Below are 25,238 nucleotides of genomic sequence, written 5' to 3'. Positions count from 1 at the left end.
TTCCTTTCTCTGTATACAGTAGACTTTCTTTTTTTTTTTTTTTTTTGGTACTGGTGATTAAACTCAAGGGCACTCCACACTGAACCACATCCCCAGCCCTGTTTTGTATGTTATTTAGAGACAGGGTCTCACTGAGTTGCTTAGCGCCTGCTGGGGTTGGCTTTGAACTAGCAATACTCCTGCCTCAGCCTCCCCAGGCGTGCACCTCTGCATCCGGCTGGACTTTGTTCATCCCTCCCTCCATCAGTGACCTAAGTTGACTCCACACCTTGGCTGTTGTGAATGGTGCTGTGGTGGATGTAGGAATGCGGGGATCTCTCTGACGTGTTCACCTGATGTCCTGGGGACACGTACCCAGTAATGTGATTTCTGACCACGTGGGGTTCTACTTCCGTGGATTCGAGGAGCCTCCATACTGTTTTCCTTCCCGATTTCCATCCCCACAGCCTGTGGCTCTGCCCCCTCAGCATCCCTGCCAGCTCGTGTTGTGTTCTGTCTTGCTGATGAGGTCAGGGCACAGGTTCACCTCGTTTCAACCTGCTGAGGCACGGCCAGTGAGGTGGCTGGAGCCACGTGCTGCAGAGAGGCAGCGAGGCTCCGCTCCCAGCCAGAACAAGGGTCAGGACTGCTGATGGGATTCCAGCCTCCTTGATGTTAGCGGAAAATTCGAGGCTAGAGGATTTCTCAGGGCCAAGCTCTAAAGATTCTTGATTCAAATTCTGCCAGTGAGTCACAGAATCAGTTTTGGGGAAGAGCTGATAATGTCCTCAGAAGCAGATGTGGCCAATGACTAGGGTCTGATCCAGCCAAGGGTGCTTTGTGTCAGAGCTGCCACTGGAGTTGATCAGAGCGTGTTCAGCAGCCCTCTCACCCTGACTGGAAAAACACCGGAGGAGGCTAGACGGTCAGCCACGAGTGGCTCTCGGAAGTAGGCTGCCGCAGAATTGAAGGACAGAGGTCAGGCGGCACGCAGGAGCTGGCGTCTAGACAGGGCTGGAGCTGATCCCTATGGGACATGCCGGACACACATGTCCCACCTCAGTACTGGAGATTAAACTGGAACCTCGTGCAGGAGAGGCAGCTGCTGCATCCCTGAGCCACATCCCCAGTGTCTTTATTTCTTATTTTGAGTCAGGGTCTCACTAAGCTGCCTAGGCTGGCCTTGAATTCGCGATCCTCCTGCCTTAGCCTCCTGAGTAAACTGGAATCATAGGCACGTGCCACACCTGTCTGAACAGCCATTCTGGAAATTAGAGAAAATGCAGAATCATACTGAAGGGGCTGTTCTTTGTGGCCCCAGCCTCGGGCCTCCTTTCGTCATGTGCGTCCCCAGCACGCTCTTTCTTACAGTGTCCTCTCCCATCTGTGCAGGTTCCCAGAAGACCCGGGTCATGTCTCAGCTGTGTCTGGCCACTTCTGTGGTCTCAGGTCAATGCCTTTGTTTGTCTGGACACTAGGTCCCCCACTTACCAGTGGGGAGGCTGGCTGGCAGCAGTGATGTCACAGGCCCTGCTGTGCGTGGGGCCTGTGACACAGGCGGGATTTGTTGCTCCCTGCACGTGGTAAGTCCTTGTCCTACTGGGTTTGTCATCCCTACTGGGGATGGGACCCCGCCTTGCCCGTGTAGACAAGCACTCTCCTGCTGAGCATGGCCCTGCCCCGCCAGTGCCCGTCGGTTGGTCGGAGAGGTCTGAGTGGCCAGGTCATTAGCTCCCCCTTCCCGGCAGCCGCACCTCTGGGGGAGGCCCCTCTGCTCTCCTCCTGCTCATTCCTTTGATTCTGGGCGCAGCCCTGGGGCCTGTTTCTTGCTGGGAAGCCGCCGTTTCCAGCCCCCTCCCGTCGGGCCAGCACATGTCATGCAGTGGGTGTGGAGGAACTTTCCCTGCGAGGGCCTCAGAAGCTCTGGCGAGGGCTGAGCTCTTGGCGGGCAGCGTGGTTTTCCACAGGGAGGCTGCGGGAAGGCTCGTCACTGATGGAGAGACGTGCTGCCCGGGCTGTTTCCAGGAGGGTCAAATAAAACTCTCTTGTCTTCAGCCTGCTTTGAAAGGTGTTTTCCTAATGATTTTACCAGTCAGGCAGAAGGACTGGGGGACAGGCCGTGGAATAACTGGCACACTGGCAGCCTCCTTCCCCGCCCCGTGCCCGCCCAGCTCCCCCTTCCTGGGCACACACACGCGGCTCTGTTTTCTGTTCTGGAGCTGCCTGAATTGTGCAGAAAGAAGTGCCAGGAACACAAACAGCCCAGCTAATTGGCATTCACCCCCAGGGAGGTGCGCGGCCAGCCAAGCGGGTTGCATTATCTGCACAGGGCACTTACTGAGCTTGAGTAAGACCGCAGGCTCTCTCGAGTCATCCAAAAGTGTTTCAAAAAGGAAGAAAGATTTGCCAGGAAAAGGCTGGGATCAGGAGGTTCTCTTTCTCTTGAGCATGTTGGATCTGTGGCAAAAGTGCTTGCTTGAGGAGGCTTGTATTTTTGGTTGATCTTCTGAGTTGCTTATGATTTCAGGGTACTCTGGCCAGGTTAATGACCTTTGACCTAGGGATTTCTGACTGGCCACCCACAAGCTAAACACCAGTCATAGACATGTGCATGTGTGTGTGTGCGTGTATTATAAAGTTTACGAATCCTGGTCGGCATCGAGTAGTGAAAGCCCCATTAGTTTGGGGTGTGTGTTCTATAGCTTGACACCATCGCCTCTCTTCCTCATGGCTCTTAATTTCAACCACAAGCTGCTTTACTCATATATATTACCTCCCCACTTTTCAATTCATTTTAAAAGTTTTTTTAAAGAGAAGTTTTAGGTTCACAGCAAAATTAAAAGAAAGATGTGGGGACTTCCCTTGTGTCCTTTGTCCCCACACATCCATTTTTTTGGTAGATCTTAATCCACAATTTAAAAGAATGATTATTAAACTAGAAGTAAAGATGTTGAGCAGGTTGGCTGATTTTTAAAAAATTAAATTGATGAGGGCTGGGGATGTGGCTCAAGCAGTAGCGCACTCGCCTGGCATGTGTGCGGCCCAGGTTCGATCCTTAGCACCACATACAAACAAAGATGTTGTGTCCGCCGATAACTAAGAAATAAATATTAAAAATTCTCTCTCTCTCTCTCTCTCTCTCTCTCTCTCTCTCCCCCCCCCCCCACTCTCTCTTTAAAAAAAAAATTAAATTGATAAACCTGGCCAGTTGTAGATTCACCCAGATGCCATTGTGAGAAATACAGACTCCACTCACCCTGCACCCACTCCCCCCACCGCAACTCCTGGCACATCTGGAGTGCAGCCACAGCCAAGATGGACAAGGCCCTGGAGACAGCAGCCCCGTCATCACGGGGAGTCCCCAGGTCCTTGCATAGCTGCACTCACTCCCCCAGCCCTCCTCTGGCCACCACCAGTCTGTTCTCCATTGATAATTTCATGGGCGACTTGTCTTTAGAAGCTATTTACAAACATTTATCCAACTATTAGTTTCTGGGGGACAAAAGAGCATTAAGCCGACAGGGTTGGTGAGTCTGAGAGGCGGGGGCCAGCTGTGCACTTAGGAGTACTCAGCGTTGCTGGCGCCAGGACTCTCGCGGGTGCTGGAATCCAGGGCACCCAGACATCAGTACTGCAGCTGTTCTTGCCAGAGGGGCCCCTGCCCAGGCTGATGGGATTTTCCTGCCTGCATCTGGTACCTCCACACAGCAGGCCAGGAAGGACCCCGTGAAGAGCGTTTCTGGCTCTCCCGACACCGGGCTGGTCGGTTTGTGGCCCCTGGGAGCCCTGGAGCAGTTGAGCAGATGCCACTGTTGGGACAGTAAGCGCCTTTCTCATTCCTGTGTGCTGTTCTGCTGTGACCTTGCAGGGCACCTGGCGCCTCTGGAATGCTCAGCCTCCGCTGCTGTTGCAGAGGGGAGGGCCATTGTCATTCACCCAGGCAGCTGCTGTTGGCAGGGTCAGGTCATCTCAGTCCACAGCTGCTTGCGCTGTGTTGGCTGCTCTGACCTGCGTTCTAGGCCTTGAGGTGAGAAGGGCCGGAGGAGATATTGGAGGGAATTGGTATTTGTGGGTTTTATGACCCCCGGTGGCCCGCAGCAGCCCTGTTCTGGTATAGATCAGCTGTGTGTCTTGGAATCTTCATTGCATAAATCAAGTGGCATGTCTTAGAAATAAAGTAATTATGGGACGAGATTAGCTGTTTGAGATATTATATTGCTCTTTTTAAATATTTATTTTCTAGTCATAGGTGGACACAATGCATTTTTTTAATTTTATGTGGTGCTGAGGATCGCATGCTGGGCGAGTGCTCTACCTCTGAGCCCCAGCCCCAGCCCTTGCACTTGTTTTTATTGGAACTATTTAAAATATCTTGGTATGGATGTTCTTAAGTCATAATAAACTGACTTCTACTTTAGGGTATACAGAGAGATTTAATGGACTCATAAACCCTGTCCTAACCAGGTCGTAATGAAGAATGGCTTTTTGTGTGTCTGTGTGGTCCTGGGGTGTGTGTGGATTGAACATAAGAGTGCTTGACCACTGGGCTACATCCGCAGACCCTTTTATTTTAGTTATCTATGTCTGTCTTAGACAGGGTCCTGCTGGGTTGCTTAGGCTGGCCTCCAACTTGGACTCCTCCTGCCTTCCCTTCCTCAGTAGCTGGGTCCTGCCACCTGCCATCCCTCCTGCCTCAGTCCATGGATTTCTCTCCTTCCCTCCCTCCCTCTTTCTTCCCTCGTCTGTTATGCCCAGTTTTAACCTTGTTTGCAAACTGAAAGTTGCACAGAGTATAGTGACCTGCCTGGAGTCTTGTGATGTCTCGGCTCTTACTGTCCCCAGGAGCCCGTGTGCTGGAGGGTGGCTCCCTAGCCCCAGGCAGTGGTGGGAACTGCAGGCGGTGGGCTTGGCAGGAGGAGGCAGGTCAGTGGGGGTGTGTCCTTGAAGAGGATGTTGGGATACCACCCCTTCCTGTCTCTTTTTGCTTCTGGGCCACTGTGATATGAGCAGCTTTGTGGTACACACACTCTGTCTGCTCTGATGCATCTGCCCCATCACAGATGCAACACCATGGGGTCAAGTGACCATGGACTGAAACCTCATTTCATTGTAAATAAAAACAATTTTCTCCTAACTCTAAGTTGGTTTTCTCAGGCGTTTTGTCACAGTGCTGGACAGCTGCCTGACACACCTCTGATGTCTGTCTGAACTTGGCCAGTCGAGCTGGGAAGGGAACAGCATGTGTGGCTCTGTGGTTCTGGGTTGACATGTGGAATAAAACAGTGAGCCAGTCTTTCCCTGAGAGTGGCTGTGTGAGCCTGTTCTGTTGGTTGGGTCACAGCTGTGCTATTTATCTGATTATTCCTATGTGTATTCCACATAAACATAGGGAGACTTTAAAGTTTTTCAGCAGATGCATTTCTCTTGTTCCTGGGTTCGTCCTTGCAGTGGGTTTTCAGTGTCTGTTTCTCGGCACGGTATTGGATGGCAGGATTCGCACCCTGGAGTCTCAGTGACGGGTGACCAGTAAGCCTGGTGTGCTTCCTGTGGCAGTGAGCCGGTCACAGCTAGACAGTCAACTCAATGGAGCTCAGGTTTATTTTGGCTCGTGGTTTCAGACGGCGCTTGCTTGGCCATGTGCTTTGGGCCAGGGCTGACACCCTGGTGGACAGTGTGTGTGGTGAGAAAGCCCAGCCAGGGCCCACTTCCTCTAACTAGGCCCCACCTCCTGCAGTGGCCGTCGCCCCAGAGCCCATTAAGCTCTGATCCGTAAGTGACTTAGAGCCCCCATGGCCCGTCACCTCCCGAGGGCCCTTCTCTGGACGTTGTGCACTGGGGACCGAGCCAACACGTGGGATTAAGATACACATGGTAGCACTGGATTGGTTATTTTTTGGCCTGGAAACATGATCCTGTTGGGCAGAAAACATAGCCTTATCTCTGCTTTTCATAAAGTAAGTCATTTTGGATCCGTAAGAAACTGAAAGCCCTGCGCCGTGTTCTCCGGTGGGGACGCCTGGCAGAGACGCCTGGCAGAGAGACCTTGCTCTCTCTGGGCCAGCACAGCCACCCCCAGAGCGGTTTCAGACAGTGGCTTTCTGGCTCCCTGACTGCAGTAAGCTGAGAATTGTTGTCTGTTTCAGCTGTGAATTACTTACATGAGAAATAGCATTATTTGCTGCCCAGTTGTTGCTGGAGTACGGGGTCCCGCTGGGAGAGGCTGTGGGTCCCTTGCTCTTGCGGATTCCCAGCTCCTGGAGTAGCTCCCAGCACACAAGAGGCACCTGAGGCCAACGTATGGGATGAATAACAAGCCCAGATGGAGCTTGATAGATGGAGAAGCTGTGTCAGTCTGTGTCTTTTGTGCAGTATTTCCCTTGAGAATAGCAAAATTATAAATTGATTCTATAGGCAAAGAACTGGCCTCACTACAGTAAGATGTAATCACATTTTGAGAAGATGTCCCAGCCACATTTTGGAGGGCATCTTGCTTTTTCTTAGATCATCTCACATCCTTGATCAAATATGGGATTTCCTAATACATACATAATTCCCTAAACCTCAAAGCAAAGCAAGTACAATAGGAAGCCAGAGAATTTGAACGCTTACTAGAAGATGTTTACATGGTTACATATCTACTCGCACACATACAGACATGACTGCATTGTAGCCATGGTAATAACAATTATTTTACATCATATAGGAGAGACGTTTAGCTCAGCTACTACCTGGTGAAGCTGGATTTTGAATAGGGTTCTGAGCCCCAGATCCATGCTGTCGTTAAAAGTACTGATTCTTTCATTTGGGGAGAGACGTGGCATCTTCACTGTAATGGATCTTCCCATTTGTGAATGTGTAGATCCCCTGTGAGTGATTTTAAAGTGAGTTCAAAAAGTGTTACAATTTTTTTCATAAAAGTCCTAGATACATTTTGTTATCAAATACAGTACCATTTCCATAATCACTTAAAAATAACATTTCCAATAGTTTGTTGTAGCTATAAAGAAATCCAGTGTTTTTATTTCTTTATTCTTTCTGGTATTGGAGATTAAACCCAGGGGTGCTTTAACCTGAGCTACATTCCCCTCCCTGTCTATTTTATTTCGAGACAGAGTCTCACTCAGTTGCTGAGGCTGGCTTTGAACTTACAACCCTCCTGCCTCAGCCTCCCAAATTGCTGGGATCTTAGTGTGCACCACAGCGCCCAGTTCAGTTAGTTTTTACATATTCTTAAGCACATTCGTGAATCATTTCCAATAGTTGATCTGTGTTTTATCTTGACTTAATTTTTTTTAAATTTTGAAGTGATTTTAGGCTTACAGAGTGTCAGAGACCGCAGTGCCTCCAAGCCCCCCACTGTGCTCTGCTGAAGGTCAACTCTACATGTGACATGGCACTGTTTGATGTGAGGTGTCCCCAAAGCTCCTGTTAATGCAGGAATAGTTAGAGGCGCGATGACTGGACTGAGAGAGCTGTGACCTAAACATTCATCCTAGTTTAAATGGACTGAGTGGGTGGAAACTGGAGGCAGGTGGGTCAAGGGGGGTACCCTCTAGGGTGCATCTGCCCTGGGCCTCCTTCCCCCACTCCTCCCCTTCCTCCTGACCCCACCATGAGCTGGGCAGCCTTCTCCCCTGGGCCCTTGCCCCGTGGTGTGCTGCCTCACCTGAGGCCCAGAGAGGTGGAGTTGTCTGTCTGTGGACTGAGACCCCGGAAACCGTGAGTCCCCAGTAAGCGTGTCCTCCTCTAAGTTATTCTTAGAGGATATTTTGGTCAGAGTGGTGCACAGCTGCCTGAAACAGGCACCTTTGAAAACTGAGAGGAAGCCCCTGACACAGTGCTGCGAATCCCAGACTTTGTTTGGATTTCACGACTTTTCCCACTAATGTCTTTATTTCTGTTTCAGGATCCAATCCAGACTATCGCGTTGCAATTGCTCTTCTAATTTTAACATAGAAAATGGTATCTCCTGCAAGTAGTGCCAGCTCTGTCTCTTACTTTCCCTGTCTGTGTGCGCACAGTAGGTGTGTATGTGCACCTTCCTGCACCCGCTGGCCCTGACCACTCCTGTCAGGCTCTGTTGGCTCTGCGCCCTCCCCTCCTCAGTGCCGGGCTCCCTTGGCCTTGGCCTTCACACTGCCACTGCACTCTGGCGCTCACGCTCTCCTGGAGACCACAAGCCCTTCCTGTTGCCCTGTTAGTGTGGCTGCGACCCCCCAGTCTGGATTTCCAGCAGGTTCCTTTTCAGTCTGCACATTCATTCCTTGGGACCTCACTGTCTGGATTTGCCAGAGGCGCTGCAGACTTGAACCAGTCTCAGAGGGACAGAGCCCTGGGACAGCCCGCAGGAGGGCCTGGGGCCCTCCTGGTCTCCTTCCTCTTCGCTGCGTCCCTCACTCTGCCCATCTCTGCTCTGGGTGGTTGTGTCCCTCACATTGGCCGCTCCTCCCTTCCCCCTGTTCATTGGGAGCCCCATTCTTTTGTCCCATCTCACACCAAGTCCCCTTGACCCAGCCTCACAGCTCCTGGCCTGGCCTCCCCAGGCCCACTCTGCCCTCTGTTGGCGGAGCCGCCCTGCCTGGTCCTGCTGGCTCTCTCCTGGTGCCTTCTCCCCTGGTTCCTGTGGGAGGCTTTCTTTCCTTCGTTCCCCTCTTTCCTGATTGACTGCGGCCTTCTCCCCTGGGTGGTCCCTGTCCCAGGATGGGTCGGGGGCAGGGCGAGTGCTTGGTGGCTCCTGTCTGACGCTCTCCTGGCTTAGTGACCTGCCTGTCAGTCCTCCTCCCCGCAGTGACACTGCTCTGTGGTCTTTTCCTGTGCCCCATCATTGCCTAGGACAGCACCCGGGACGAAGCTGGTGCTGATGACTGTTTGCTGAGTGAGTGAGAGAACGCAGTCACCGCTCTTGGAAATGCTGACCTGACTGTTTTACAAACCATTTCCTCTCACCAGGGACAAACCTTTCTAGAGGTCAGCTTCCGTATGTCTGTAAGTGGAGGGGGTTTACACTGGCTGTCCCTTTACATGGTGATGAGCAGGCATTTTATAATTCTAAGACTTATCAACCTTGAAGCTACTCCAAAGAACATGGTGCAGATTCTGGAGAAAATTCCAAAACAGAAGTTCTAACATATTTTTAGCAATGGTAATAACATTGAAGTAATGATTTGGATTTTTGGACACACTGTAACTGACATGTTGATCCCTGATGATCTGAGCCCTTGAACATTTGTGGGTTTACTTATGGTGATAAAGTTTCCTTTCCTTTGCTTACATATCTAATCATTTAAAAAAGACTATCCATTTCCCTTTTGCCAGAGATTTTCAAGGAAAAGCTGGACAGGTGTTTGTCATGGATATTGTAGATATCATTTAAGTTACAACTGTATAATGATAGAACCAAGTGACCACTAAGATGTTGCCTGATGATGAGATTCCTGAGTTTTTTGGTTTACAACTTCTACGTCAAATGGCGACAAGAAGACACTGAGATTCAAACTTGAATCACACCTTAGTTTTCCATGGTCAGCTCTTACTGGATTTAATGTCAACATTAAAAAGCCACCAGAAGTCTATGTTTATCAAGAGTCAACATCCATGTGTCCAGACCCTGCTGGGGCAGCAAGTGACCAGCACGTCGACTGTCAGCTTGTCCCCGTCAGAGGGCCTGATAGCTTTGCTCAGCCGGGGGTCTTCTGAGTCTCAAGTGTGGTGACTTGACTGAATCTTTCTTCCTTATGAAGCCAGCCCAGCATGGGACAGTGACAGTGAAGAAGCCAACTTGAAGGTGGCCAAGTTTAATTTCACTGGACTGGACTGTCCTGTGTCCTCAAGTCCTGGCTCACACTTATAGAAACAGCAAAGCATCTCGGGGCTCTTATCTGGACAGTTAGCTCAGCTTTTAGAACCTTCAACCCACTGCTACCAAACCAAGGTCAGTTAACCAACAAACTGCCCTTGATCAACAAAATATCTTTTTCAACTGTATATAAAATAGAGCTCATGTAAGGAGCCCCGGGGGCCCGTCAGCACTTCAGAGGCCCCAGGCCCCCTGCCCACCTGTGCCTGTGCCGGCTCTTGCCCTCTAGCCCATGGAGTTGTGGGGGCAGCAGGAGCAGCTGCTTCCGCAGATCAGTGGGGAAGTGGCTGCGTGGGCCCTTCCCCATGAAGCTGGGTGTGCACAGACACCTGTTGGTATGGGACGGACATCGCATCCTGAAGAGGAGGGCTTCAAAGACAATCGGTTTTAGTCTATGCAAGGAAATTTAGAAATTCCCTTAGAAGCAACTGAATCAGTGTTAAATTTCCCTGATGAGCGTGTGCTTTTTTTATTATTTTTTTTTATTACTAGTTGGTTGGCTCCAACCAGGATTCAAGCAAGGTTCACACATTGCTTTGGGTAGATATGTCTCTTAAGTTCCTTTTGGGAAATTCCTTCTCCTTCCTTGAATTCATAAATGTATTTATTTTCAGTCATGTTTAAAATGGTAAGTCCTTAGATTTTATTTGAGGTTGCTTTAAAGTCCTAACAGTGCTATTATTGTTGTGTTCTTATAATAAAAATAATATGTGCCTAACCAAGAATATAAAAAGTATGAAAACTGCATTTTGATTTTATCATCCCCAGATAACTGTCAAGCCTCAGGGCTCATTTCTCCTGACCTATGTTTATTGAGTGACAGTGTTTACACACTAAGTATCTCCCGTGCTATGGGGATAGTTTCTCCTTTTTCCTTGGTTCTTAAAGTAGAAACTCAGGTTTCCATAATTTTTTGCTTTCTAATGTAAATACTTAAACTATGACTTTCACTTTAAGCATCTGAATTTTTATCATCAACAGAACTATTTTCTAATTTTCCTTGGGATATATTTGTTTTATTGAAAAATGTATTACTTAATTTCCAAGTATTTGGGGGATTTTCTAGATGTTTTATTAATTTCTAATTTAATACTCTGTATAATTATTTTGTGGCCTTGCATATAAATCACTCTAGGCATAGGCCATCGTCCATGTTCTGCAGGTATTGGGTATAGAGACCTTTAAATGTTGATTCAGGCATCTCCACAGACAAGAGAGCAAAGCTGTACCATCAGGTCACCTATGAAAGTTAACTAAAAATGAATTAGAACACACCTAGGTGAGGTCAGACTCACCTGCCGGAGCAGGGGTCGATGCAGCTCTTCATGACCTTGGACTGGGCACGGTGTTTTTTAGCTGTGACACCAAGGCACCAGCAACAAAAGAACAAAGTCCACAAACTGGAATTCACGCTGACAGAGTGTGCTTCAGAGGACGACATCGAGAGTGAAGGACAATGCTGCCATCAGAGCCCGCTCAGGAGTACAGAGAGGACCCAACGGAGAAAGGGGCCAAGGGTCAGAGCAGACATTTCCCCAAAGAAGACCTGGCCTTGGCCCCGGAGCTCTTGAGACCAGAGGGAAGTGCAGACCAAAACCGCAAGGACACATTTGTACCGAACCGGGATGGTTCCTTCGAAGACAAAAACCGATTGTCACAGGTGCTGGCCAGCAGGTGGAGCCGCTGTCTCCCCATGCTGCTGATGGGCCTCTCAGTGGTGCCGTTGCTTTAGAAAACTGAGTTCCTCAAAGGATTCAACATGAGTCATCATACATCCTCGTGACTCTCCTCCTCCATATGTACCCGAAGAAGTGACAACATTCTACCCAGAATCTCTTACGCAAATGTTCACGGCAGCATTATGTAACCAAAAAGTGGACCCAAAGTCCATATATCCATAAAGGAATGAAGTATGGGTGTGTGGGACAGCACACAGGACCCTTGAAAGCCTTTTGTGTAAAAGAAGCCAGTCACAAGACTGTGCTTTGAAAATTCCACTTACATGGGATACCCAGAACAGGCAAATCTGCAAAGACAGGAAGTAGATTAGTGGTTGCCTAAGGTTGGCAGTGGTGGTGTTGGGGACATGGAGGGTCACTGCTAAAGGGTGTGGGTGATGAAAATGTTTTGTAATTGATGGTTGCACCGCTCTGTGAATGTACTCAAAGCCATAGAGTCGTATGCATGCTTCAGAGGGCAAGTAGTGTGGTGTGCACACCGTATCTCAGGTAGGATGTTACACATTAAACCAGGAAGACTGACAGCTGAGGGCGAGGGTCCTCAGCATTATTTAGCAACTGTTGACTTGAGGGAAAGACCTTCTCAGATGGAGTCAACGGACTTGAACAGGCATGCCCAGGGGGCAGGTGGGCATGGAGTGGCTTCCCATGCTGGAAGGGGTCACTATTGACCAGTTTGCAAAGCAGTACGACGTGAACAGGAGAACGACGTCTGAGGTGATGCCTTAGGCTTGTAAGAGAAAGGTCACTGGGTCCAGTTGATGGACCATGCTTTTCCTCTCTCTATTCATGGTTCATTTCTTCTCTTTGGTCAGTTTTTGCTGCAGGTGGTTTGGAGTTCTGTACTAGGTGCTGTGCATTCAAGATGACTGCTCCTCCTAGTGCGTCTGAACCTCTTGTCACAGAGCCGCCCTGTTTATCCCGGAGGTCAGATGTCAACATAGCCCTCTTCCTCTCTGGTCCTCAGGGGTACACTTCATATCTCTGCCTCACGTGGGTACATGCAGCTTTCCTGTGTCTTTGAACTTGAAGTGCTTTTCTTATAAACCACATAGTTGAGTTTTAAAAAAATCTTACTGATAGTTCTTGCTTGTCAGTGGTGCGTGGAGTGTCATACTCAGTGTGATCACATGGCTGGGCTCAAGTCCGCTGTCCTGGGGCTGTTTTTTAGTGATCCCACCTGCTATTCGATTTCTGTTTCTCCCCTCCTGCCTTTCTGGGCTGCTCAGGAGTTCCCAAGCATCCTAGTTTGCCGGTATCCCAGCTGCCAGCGGGTGGGGCCGATGGGGAGTTGACCTCCATGAACTCCATCCGCCTCTCGGAAGGTCTCTGTCCTGCTGCTCTGTGGCTTTGTGCTTGGTGAAGACCCAGGTTCTCGGGGGTCTTTCTGCTCTTGTCCTGTTCCATGCTGCTTTCATCAGCCAAGCTGGGGTCCTGCAGGACCTCGTGTTCTGGGCCACCTTTGCTGTGTGGCACCTGCACCTGGGGCCAGCTCCATGCCCAGGACTGACCGGCGAGCACGGATCTGCCCTTGGATCAGGGCTCCTCGGGTTAGGACCCCTCCCCTCAGCAGCTGCTCAGTTTGTTGAAGTCCGGCTGGTCTCTCCTGCTCCCCTCATGTCAGAGATGAAGGTGGCTATGCACCTGTTTTATGGAAAGATGTCATTTGTATGTGGAATTTAGAATGTTTTAAAAGAAAATCTATGGTTTTGTGACTTATTCAACTTCTTGTTAGAGCCTCTGGTTATCTTTAAATCTTGTATTTTAAAAATTATATGTCAGCTGGATGTGATGGTGCACACCTGTAACCCAGCGACTCGGGAGGCTGAGGCAGGAGGACTGCAAGTTCAACGCCAGCCTCAGCAACTTAGTGAGACCCTTTCTCAAAATAAAAAAAAAAATAATAAAGAAATAAAAAGGGCTGGCTGGAGATGTGACTCAGTGGTAAGCGTCTCTGGGTTTGATCCCTACCTCCCCATCCCCAAATCATGCCAAAGAAAACGCTTTCAGACATCTGCGGTCAGTGTGTTGCTTTGTGACTGCCAGGCTCCTAGTGAGGAGTGCCCGCGAAGCCTGCAGAGGGCCGTGGGGCCAGGGCCGATGTGGGCACGCGAATGCCCTAGTCATGCAGGGGACCCACAGTGGCTCACAAGTGGGCGTGGCAGGCTGGAGCACAGGCAGTTCACCAACAAGGAACAGAGAGAAAGCACAGTGGTCAGGTGTGCAGCCTGGGCAGTGCGCACTGTGCAGTGGAGGGATTCAGGAGGTGAGCCAATGCGCTCGGAGTTCCTGGGTCAATCCAGCAGGCCCGGGTCCCGTGGACCTGGGTGCCACCCTTACTCAGAGTCCTTCAGATGATTTAGCTTTTACATTCTTTTTACTTTGTGTTTTTTCTCCTTCCTTCCCTCCCTCTTCTTTCCTTCTGTCCCTTTCCTTCCTTCTCTCCCTCCCTCCCTTCCCCTCCCACCCTTCCTCCCTCCCCTCCTCCTTCCTTCCTTCTCTCCCTCCCTTTCTCCCTCCTCTCCCTCCCACCTTCCTTCCTTCCTTCGTCCCTCCCTCCCTCCTTCCTTCCTTCTCTCCTTCCCTTCCCTCTTCTTTCCTTTATTTTTGTGTCTGGTGATTAACCTAGAGGTGCTCTTCCCTGGAGCCACATTCTGACCTTGAGATAGGGTCCGACCAAATTGCCCAGCCTGGCCTCCAACTTGGCTTTGTACCACCTGTACCATCCAGGAGGACTGAGCAGAGGAGAAGCAGACATTGAGTCACCAAAGGAATCACAGGGCTTGTTTTCTTTTTTGTTGTAATTTCTCAAACATTCATAAAAATATATAGGAATAGAATAATGAATCCATGCTTCCAATACCTATTGAAACAATCCAGTCTTATTTTTCCTATTCACTTTATTTTTTTATTTTTTGGGTAATAGGTATTGATTTTTTTTTTTAGAGAGAGAGAGAGAGAGAGAGAGAGAGAGAGAGAGAGAGAGAGAAAGTTTTTTAATATTTATTTTTTAGTATCGGCAGACACAACATCTTTGTTTGTATGTGGTGCTGAGGATCGAACCCGGGTCGCACGCATGCCAGGCGAGCGCGCTACCGCTTGAGCCACATCTCCAGCCCCGGGGTAATAGGTATTGAACCCAGAGGTGCTTAACCACTAAGCCACAACCCCAGCCCTTTTTATTTTTTGTTTTGAGACAAGGTCTCAGTAAGTTGCTTAGGGCCTTGCTAAGTTGCTGAGGCTGGCTTTGAACTTTTGATCCTCCTGCCTCAGTCTCCCAAGTTGCTTGGATTATAGGTGTGTGCCACCATGCTTGGCCCTACCTGCTTTACTAAAAAAATATTTTTTATCACCAGAGAAAAGCTAATTGCAGGTATCATGTCTCATTTTATCTGTATACTGCTTTCCCTTTCTTCCTTCCTTTCTTTCTTTCTTTCGTAGATGGACACAATGCCTTTATTTATTTATGTGGTGCTGAGGATCAAACCCAGGGCCTCGCACATACTAGGCAAGGGCTCTACCACTGAGCCACAGCCCAGGTCCTGTATTGTTTTCTATAGGAAAATAATTTAAAATGATTATTGTGATACATCTAATACATTTAATAATTATTTCAGCATCTTTCAAAAGTTGCGATGTCCTGGTCAGTTCCTCTAGCTACTTATAAACACCTAGAAAAGTTAACTTCACATTCCTAATGTTATCCAGATAATATTTTATTGATTTCTAAAATTTTGACTTTTTTTAATGCTCAATAATTCCTTCATAGGTCATAGGACGACTTAAGATAAAACTTGTTTTTTTTTAATAAATAAATTTGATAAACATTCTATACTTGATCTTCATGATGATTTACAAAGCAGGTGGAAAGTTTGGCAATAAAGACTTAACTGGCTTCACCAGGAATTTCCTAAATTTATTTGACCTGAAAACCTGTTTTTTGTGTAAAATCTATTAGCCATAATACGTTCTGGGGAATTTTGTTATAGGCAGGCAAATGCTGCCTTTGAATATCAAACTAGAAATGTTTAACATTGTTTAAATTTCAATTAGATAATTATTGGTTCATTTTGCATTATCATTGTAATCAAATAACATCTGGGTTTTCCACACAACCCTCTTAATATTAATAATGTAGTGTAACAGGTCATCCTCCTTAGGGGCTTTTACTCTGGAAATCTTTCATCACACTGTATAATCCAATGAAGTATTCAAGTATTTTTCTACTTTAAAAAGGTATTTATCCATTCCTTCCGTAAGGAAAGATAAATGCATTAGTATTTTTTTGAGGGGAGGCTGGAGATGAGATGTACAGATGTCAAGGAGGTGCGCCTGAAGCCTGCAGTGAGCAGCTGCACAGTCTCTACTTGTGAAGAATTGCTTAGAAATGACTCTTACAGGGTATCAGCGAAGGCAGCAGCACAGACGTTGGCACAAATGGTGCACCGACATTTCCAAGCACTCTTAAAATATGTTCACTTACAAAATGTGAAGGGGCTAACAGGCCAGATGGAACTGATCTGTAGTAAAAGAACAAGTCCCCAATCTGTCCCCCTCTGCTCACTGGTGGTACCAAGTGGGCAGGGAGCTGTGAACAATGTGCGGGGCTCTGTAGCTCCTGCTCTAGCACAGTGGCCCCCACCCACCCTGATCCAGTGGCGCTGCCCTTCAGGGGGCTGGTGGGTGGCAGGCACCATGGTCCTGTTTGTGTTGTGCTATGGCTCTTCTCTCTCTGGTGCCACAAGAGTAATTTCCCCTTTATTTACAGTCAAGCTCCAGCTTCAAGCCGAAGACCGAGGGGTTGTGTCCATCAAGGGAGTGTGTGCAAACCGATACCTGGCCATGAAGGAGGACGGGAGGCTCCTGGCTTCTGTGAGTAATGCCTGTCTTTGCAGGAGGCGCCTGGGGCGCATGCGGCTGCTCATCCACTGGCCTTGGTATTTACTAAATCTGTTAGGAGTCCTACATGCATTCTATCATTTCATCTTCACACTTACCCTACTAAATAGAGGATTTGTGTCCTCTTTATTTCACAGATGGAACGCCTGAAGTTCTAAGGGAGTGAAGTGACCCAGAAACACAGCACGTGGGAATTAAGATTGGGTTAGGCTTGGGGCTGCCGGGGAGGCCTGTGCTGATGTTAGACTGGGGGTCACTGCTCGTTCGTCTTGGGAGAGGTCCAAATACAGCTCTAAAATACTGGCTCCTTGGAACTTTCACTTCTGCCACTCTGGGGCTTTTTTCCTACCAAACTGTTGTCAGCTTGGTAATCTTCCAAGCTAGCATTCTAAGTGTTTCCAGAACAGTGAACCAGGGATAATTTTGGGTGACATTGATGTTGCAGTAGAGTCAGGAAGAGGGGTTTACAGCTCTTGCCTGCCTCGCCTCAGGATGTGACAGATGGCCATGGCATCTGCAGCAGTGTGGTGTGGCTGCTTTCAGACAGTCGAGGGTAAGAGGACAGAAAGGCAATGAGGCGTCTGCTTCTGTGGTAACCAACCATGGACGTGCTAGTCGAGGGGTCTTAGAGCTTCAGCCTTCTCTGTGTCTGTCTAATCAGCACAGGGATGGCCTTGAGATTCGTTACTACTCTGTGGTCTTACAGATTGTGTTAGTCAGCTTTCCATCGCTGTGACCAAAATACCAGGCAAGAGCAACTTCAAGGAGGAAACGTTTATTTTGGACACAGTTTCAGAGTCTCAGTCCATGGTTGTCCAGCTCCATTGCTCTGGACCCAAGGTGAAGCAGGGTAGAGGCCAGATCCTCAGTTCATCATAGCCAGGGAGCATGGGGTCGGGGCGGGTGGGGAAGGAGAGAGAGAGGGAGAGGGAGAGGCGGGGGTCAGGGACAGATATAGTCCAAGGCCACAACCCACTTGCTTACAGTTGCCACCAGTTGTCCAAATTATTAATCCATCAAATGGATTAATCCACCAAATGGATTAATCCACTGAGATTACAGCCCCCACAATCTAATTGTGGCCTGAAAGTGCCACCTTTGAACATTGTTGTGTTGGGTACGGTGCTTTCAAATCATGAGTTTTTGTGGGGACATCAAAGATCCAAACCCTAACAAAGGCGTAGAGGTTAGAAGACCCGGTGACCTGTGACCTTAGTGGCCCTGTAAGATGTCGTTGGGGGCACCGTTCATCTCCACACAGCAGAAATTCTGGTACATCTATAGTCACGAAAAGCACCCAAGTTGTCAAAAGTGATACAAACAAGCTGCTCTCTCTTAGTGCATCTTTAAAATGAGTTACTTCTGAGACGAGACAGACTTGAAGGACAGTAGGCCTGAAAACCGAACTGTTGTTTCATTCTGTTTTTTTCTTTTTCACTTTTTTTTAGTTGGTGCATTAAGGTCGTACACAGCAGTGGGGTTTGTTGTTACATGATTGTATATAACAATATAATTTGCCAATTTGTTGTCTTATTCTTACAGAATTTGTGACAGGTTAGAATTCTGAGACTTCTGACCTTTTTCTTGGTAAACAGAAACTGAACTTCCTGAAGAGCTGACCCTACCCCTAGAAGCGCAGGGCTTTCTGGTTTCTTCCTTGGCTAAGAGCTGTCAGAGGCCTTGGTGTTTCTGTAGTCCCCATGTGCCTCTCTCCCTGGGTTGTTGACTCTTCCTGAGGCGGTGGCTTCTGCCAAGCTGATGCAGTGAGCGTCAGTTTAGCAATGTTGACAAGTTTTATCACAAACTCTGTGCAGGGACAAAGTCATAGTGGTTGCACAATTGAAAATTCAGGATTTGTGAGTCTCCTGTAAGGAAGGGCAGGATCCAGGACTGTTGCTGACTCTGAGGTACATTTGGGGTCCCGTCAGGGGACCTGTTCCTGCCAAGGTCACGAGTGCACGTCTAGTCGTCTGTCAGCCTGGTGGCTGGCCACCCTGTCTTCTCAGCAGCAGTTTGGGTTCTGTCCCGTTCACCTGGGTCTGGGTGGGCTGGCAGTCCTCAGGCTGTCTGGTGGGATGCAGGTGGGTCTCATGGTCTGGAGAAGCTGGGGTTGCCGTGCCCAAGGTGTCATCTGTCCCACTCTCGAACCTGGGCCCTTTCCAGTCAGCTGTGCCCAGCACGTCCCTGGGGCTCTGCATTTTACCCCAGTGGGCTTCCTGCAGGCATTTTAAGACATTTTAGTTCCTTCTCAGAGAGTGAGGTGGAACCCTGCCAGCTAAGGACAGGAGGACAACTGTGCCCTTTGTCCACACAGCTTCACGTGTTTATGGACCCAATGCAATCAGGTTAAGAACAGCATTGTGAAAATGCGTCTTGTGCCTCTCTTCTTGCCTTTAAAAGCTAGGAAATGTGAAAGTTCAAACGGTAACTATATTTAACTGCCCGGGCCTGTATTTGTAGGTTGGAGTTGAGTGGTTCTTTAATATACAACAGACTGCTTACTTACCATTTCATAGCAGGATCAATTTTGTTGCTATGAGTAACAGAAGCCCAGAATAAATATTAGGGTCTGTGATTTCCTAAGTGTTTACAAAATTCCTTATTTAAGAAAAATTACTTATACTGAGGTTGATTGTAGTTTTACCTTTCAGTCACCAAACAACCTTGATGTTAGCATTTTTATGAAACAATGTGACTAATCTGTCTACTAGAAAGTTGTACATTGTTTTCTACATAGTGCTACAAATCATGGTACCCTGAGCGAGATATCTCAGCATTAACTTGTGTGGATACACAGTAGTGAAATAGAGGATATATAAAATCTCTGAGACTATGCATTTAATACTGTAAAATTTGTTTTGAATATACAATAACTTCCTATTTGAGGGGTCTTAACAAGGAAATGAATTCTATAAATACAGTAAATATAATAGCTTTTTCCTTTTTTTTTTTTTTGGTACTGGAGATTAAAGCTAGGAGTGCTTAATCACTGAGCCACATCCCCTGCCCTTTCTATTTTTTATTTTGAGAGTTTCATTAAGTTGCTGAGGGTCTTGCTAAGTTGCTGAGGCTGGCTTTGAACTTTTGATTCTCTTGCCTCAGCCTCCTGAGTTACTGGGATTAAAGGAATGTAACACCACACCTGGCAAAAAAATAGATTTTTGAGGGTTCAATTATGCAGATTCACAATCTATACTGATCAAATTTGTCAGAAATATACAGTAATTGCAGAGGAACATATGTCATTTTTAAGAGAAAATACCAGATGAAATGAAAGGGTGCTGCCAAATGAGAATGACTGCTGCTTTCAGAAACCAATCATAGCAAATTTATATGACTAAGACCAAAGCTACTTTTAACTTTTCACCATTTGTATTTTTCATTTTGTTCTGAAATCCTCAACTTTGATTCTTACATCACCTCTGTTTTTAATTCTCAGAAGTGGTGTAAGCAGCAGCATTTTCTGATTCCTAATGAGCAAACTCCTTCATGAGCCAAAACTGCAGAATCAAAGTACTGTAAAGGATAAACAACCAGAGAACAGGCCCTGGGGAGACGGCCATAAGGTTCCAATCTACAATCCAGCAGGGGACCAGAGTCCTGAGGGGCAGAGTGCTGGGGGCGGGGCACAGGAGCACAGTTCAGGCCTTCACTTCTTACTTCTTTCCTTACTGTATGCAGAGTCTCCTAGAAACTGGAAGGATCTTAACCATCATCTAATCCAGGCTTCTTAAGGCCAAGAGGAGTTAAAGAACTTGATCCAAGATACAAGTTGGTGAGGGATCAAGGCAAAATTGGGTCCAGGTTTCCTGGCCAGCAGTAGCCTCCGTGACGGGAAGCAAGGATCTGTAACTTGGAACAGCCACCTGCTCTGGTTTCCTAGGACCCAGTCGTGGATAAAGTCGACCCATGTTCTGTTATTTTGGCTCCTGGACTGGGTTTTCTCGGGTCCTATTTCCCTATATCTCATTTAGCTTTTGCAATGATATTGAATTGTGCATTTTCATTGTACACTCACTGTAAGAGTTTCATTTGTGCCACAGCTTAGCAGATGTTTATCGATCACTTATGACATACCAGCTGTAGACACAGCTATAGGCTCAGAATGGGACTATGGTCATGTGGCCTTTACACTCTGGTGAACACAGTTTTACATAAACACATATATGCATTTGGACATGGTAGAGCACAAAAATAAATGCAGTGCTTTTTCATATTAAGCTAGAGTTACTGTATCCAATTACTTGAGAGGTTCTTTTTTTGCAGTAGTATTTGAATTCCTGGGGTCAGTTTTTTAAAATTCTTATTTTTACTTCAATTGACACATTGTAATTTCATGTATTTATGGGGTACAGTGTGATAATTCAGTACGTGTGTACAATATGTAATGATCAAATTGAGATAAAGTTTCTTAAAAAAATGAAATTTAGTTTTAGAATAGTGTTGAGTTTATAAAAAGTGGGTAAAGATAGTATAGAAAATTTCTCCATATTCCATGCCATTTCTCCTATTTCAGGGGTCCACTGGTTAGGACTAACAAATCAATGTTGATACAGAGTTTTATCTAAATTCCATATTTTATGCATTTTTTTTTCTTAGCTCTTACTTAGTGATCCCATCCAGACACCAGATTTAGTCATGGTGTCTCCTTTGTTCCTTCTGGATGGTGACAGTTTCTTAGCATTCCCTTAGTGTTGATTCAGGATGGCCTCCAGTTTGCCTGACCCTCTTCCTGGGGTGGGAGGTTGAGAGTGTTTGGGAAGAAGGCCTTGGGAGTAGGGTCCTTCTGTCCTCAGCCTTGCTCTTTGGCTGTGGTGGTCTTTGCCTTCACAGTAGAGTTGCTCTTCCCTCCCTGAACTCTGGGGAAGGAAGTCACCATGCAACAGTTCATGTCTCAGGACGGGGCCTTAGGGTTTCCACCATCTCCTGGAGGGAGTCATGTCTGTGTAAATTATTTGTTTTTTTTTTTAGTGAGAAATTGGTTTATTGTCCATTTTGTTTTTATTTTTATGTTACTAGGGATAGAACCCAGGGGTGCTTTACCACTGACATCGCCTTTTCTTATTTTGAGACAGGGTCTTGCTAGGTTGCCCAGGCTGGCCTTGAACCTGTGATCCTCCTGCCTCAGCCTTCTGAGTCACTGGGATTACAGGTGTGTGCCACTGCACTGGCTCTCCACTCACTGTTTTTTAATCTAATCACTTATTGGTGTGTATTCAGGGACTCTTTACATTATGATCTGGTGTTCTTCCCTTGCTGCTCTGGTGGCTGTAGTGTGGCTGTTGGAGGTCTGGTTGGCTCCTGAGCCCTCTGACAGAACCCTGTCCAGGTGTTTCCTTCAAGGCCTTCATGGTGTGGCCCGTGTGATGCTGCAGTCCCATTACACTTCCTACTCCAGCCTAGAACGAGCCCTTTCTCCCAGCAGGCCGGCTCCTTTTTGTGCTCGTTGGCACCGAGGTCTTTGCTCAAGCCCTGTCAGCTGGCCGAGTGGGAAGCATGTGCACAGGTGTGCACCTATCCTCAGAGGCTCCTGCGTCCCACCTCTGGATCTGTGTGAACTGAACGCCAGTTGGCTCTTCCTCACGTCTTCAACCCCAGTCCATTAGTGCCCGTTAGGATTATGGCGGTTGCCACCAGCTCTTAGGATCAGGTTTTCATATGTATAAATATGTCACATCACTTAATTTTCTTGTTGAAATTTCAAGTATAGTGGGCTGGGGTTGTGGCTCAGTGGTAGAGCGCTTGCCTAGCATGTGTGAGGCACTGGGTTCGATCCTCAGCACCACATAAACATAAATAAAATAAAGGTACATAACAACTAAAAAATATTTAAAAAATGGAAATTTCAAAGTATACACTTACTAGAAAAACCAGATCAAACTATTTTAAGTGTTAGGTATACTTTCTCATATTAGGTTCTTCTTTATTCAGATACCCAATACCAAGGGGTTGAACTCCCAGTACCATCTTAAAATCATTTTCAGTGTTAACAAAGGATTATTGGGCCCCTTCTAGGACTCTGAGCTGAGCTGGTCGTGTGGACAGACTCTGGGGAAACCTTGAGGTGTTGCCTACAACTAAAACAAGGACCTTGGAGCTGGGGTTGGGGCTCAGTGGTAGAGTGCTCACCTCACATGTGCGAGACCCTGGGTTCAATTCTCAGTACCACATAAAAATAAATAAGTGAAATAAAGGTATTGTGTCCAACTACAACTAAAAAATAAATATTAAGGAAAAACAAAACCAAGGATCTCCACATTCCTTTTGGGGTTCCTTCCCTTTTAGGCTTAAGAATAATGGTGCATTGGTATTACAGTTCATAACACATTTTCTAGCATGCCCAATTCATGAGTACTTGTCAACATTCAGTTAGCATTAGTGAGAGGGGAAGAAGGCTAAGGGATGTATCTGTAGACAGTAGGTGCTCAGTAAGTGCTCATCTGCTTTGGACATGTAATATTCATCTGAACATGTGCAGAATGGATTCCTGCTCCTTCTGTAAGATCTTTTCCACCTGTGGCCATGCCCTTCTCAGCCAATGGCCAGTCTAATGTTTAGGCACAGGGACTTCAGTGCCACTCATGACTTGTGTTTCTCTCACACTGCACTTTCCCTCTGTCAGGAGACCCTTTCACTCTATCTTCCAGATCCAGAAGTTCCTTACACCTCTGTGGCCACCACAGCCACCTAAGCCTCCCTGCTCTCTGCCTGTGTTGGATTGCCCCTGGCCTCTATTTTGGCCCCCTGTGGTTTTGGTGGTGAGGGTAATCCTGGAAAAATGTCAGTTCATGGCACTTTCCTTCTCCAAAGCCCAGCAGCTTTCCTTTTCCCACGGATCTTCTAAACTCATTGGCTGCTGTTCCCATCTTCCAGCCCTCTGCTTCCTCTGGTCCAACGTGCTGCCCACAGGCTCTTCAGGTGTGGAGTGTACGAAGTGGTCAGCAGCCATGAATTAAGGGATCCCCAGTTCTCAGGCCCACATAAAACCAGGTCTTGAAAGCAAGGCACATGCTGTGGCAGGCCCTCAGAGGCCACTCACCCACCTCTCTTCAATGCTCCTCCAAGGCCTCCATTTTCTTAAGTTTGAAATGGTGAGCAAACCCTGTGACGAGGAAAAGAGCTCTGTGCATGTGTTAGAGGGTCAGAGAATCACATCGCATAGTCAGCTCACAGGGACACTGAGGCGGCAGCCACTCATGACTGTGGAGACTTAGAAGGCAGAGGCTGAAAACTGCATTTTCATTGGACCACTATTCTTGAGATGTTGGTTCTATTACACATTAAAAAACAATGCAGTTTGTTATTAAGTATGAAATACTTGTTTAGTGAATTTACTGAGTAAGTTTACATTGTGGACAAAGTACAGATGCAAATTTCCCTTCCCTCCACTGATTTTTTCAGAGGTACAACTAGCTTTTGTAAACTAAAAACAGTTTGTTGGTTCTCTGATGTATTTACTTAGTTCCTGGTATTGTTTCTTTTCTCTGAAATACTAGAAACTGGCTCAAAAGGCAAACGTGACTGGCAGGGTGAGAACTTAGGCCAAAAATTGTAGGGAGTGCCATCCAGCAAGGGGGACCTCCAGGAAGTGGACAGCAGAGTGAGCATGTGACTAGGAGATGCTGTTAAGTCCCCCTCTGGGGAATGCCTTCAAGGCTCAGTGCTGACCTGTCACATTATTTTATAACTTCTATGACTTTTGCTTTCTTTTTTTATTTCACTTTTATTCATGATCTTAAACCTGGAGTAAACAAAGGGGAAGACATTTAATCAATGACACAGAAAACAACAAACTAACAAATTGACTTCAGTTTACACAAAATGCATATATTCGTCTGTTTCCTGTTGCTGTGGTGAAATACCTGGGGCTGGGTATTCATAAAGAAAGGAAGATTATTTGGCCTCCTCTGCTGGAGGCTAGAGTCCTGGGCTCCTCAGTGTGCTTCTTGCCACTGGGTGTGTCCCTCCTTGGGCATCCTGTCTGTTTTGTGTGTGGGAGTTTGGGCCTGAACAGTGTGGTTCCTGTTCCATCCGAGTGGTCTTGCAGCTACCCCTCACCTTTTATTTCGGGAGGAAAGGACAGGTCCTTGAACTTTTCCCCTTGCAGAAATGTGCTGGCTGTGCCTTGCTGACAGTCTGCGTCCTGACCTGTGTGCCCTGCAGAGCTGGCTCTGACACAGTTTGGCCTACTGAGTCTTGCTCCCTTGACTGCCCTGCTGAACCCAACCAAGTCCACTGCTGCTGGCTGGACAAACAAGACGCTATCCTATCATGAATATTCAACATGAAAAAATAATAACAAGTAATTCTTCCTTTATTTTTCAGAAATGTGTTACGGACGAGTGTTTCTTTTTTGAACGACTGGAATCAAATAACTACAATACTTACCGGTCAAGGAAATACTCCAGTTGGTATGTGGCCCTGAAACGAACAGGGCAGTATAAACTTGGATCCAAAACAGGACCTGGGCAGAAAGCTATACTTTTTCTTCCAATGTCTGCTAAGAGCTGATTTTAATGGCATAATCTATCTCATTTCACAAGAAAGAAGGAAGCATATTTTAGAATCTGTTAAGAGAAAAAAAAATTATATACAGCACGGTTTAGATAACGCGTCAGATAGCTTTTTATCTAATATTTAACCATTGCCTCAGTAAAGAAACACAACAAACAATTATAGAAAATGTGTAAACTTTCCCCTTTTATATAGCATCTGCTGTTACTCAATGAAGATTACCTAGATTATGTTTTTCTTACATTTATATT

General features: G+C 47.0%; 1 protein-coding gene across 1 annotated transcript in view; it reads left to right on the top strand.

Annotated features, from left to right (window-relative positions):
- FGF2 (fibroblast growth factor 2) overlaps nucleotides 1–24,995 on the top strand; it is a 43,958-nt gene extending 18,963 nt beyond the window's left edge. Inside the window, exons 2-3 of the mRNA XM_081303109.1 lie at nucleotides 16,343–16,446; nucleotides 24,799–24,995. Coding sequence (XP_081159235.1) covers nucleotides 16,343–16,446; nucleotides 24,799–24,984 — 290 coding nt within the window. The 3' untranslated portion in view covers nucleotides 24,985–24,995. The remainder of the gene's footprint in view (nucleotides 1–16,342; nucleotides 16,447–24,798) is intronic.
- Nucleotides 24,996–25,238: the final 243 nt, after the last annotated feature.

The sequence above is a fragment of the Spermophilus citellus genome, assembly GCF_964194105.1.
Source record: "Spermophilus citellus genome assembly, chromosome: 8".
Taxonomy (NCBI): Eukaryota; Metazoa; Chordata; class Mammalia; order Rodentia; family Sciuridae; genus Spermophilus; species Spermophilus citellus.
Note: the sequence above shows the minus strand (reverse complement) of the source record. Positions and strands in the feature narration are given on the sequence as shown.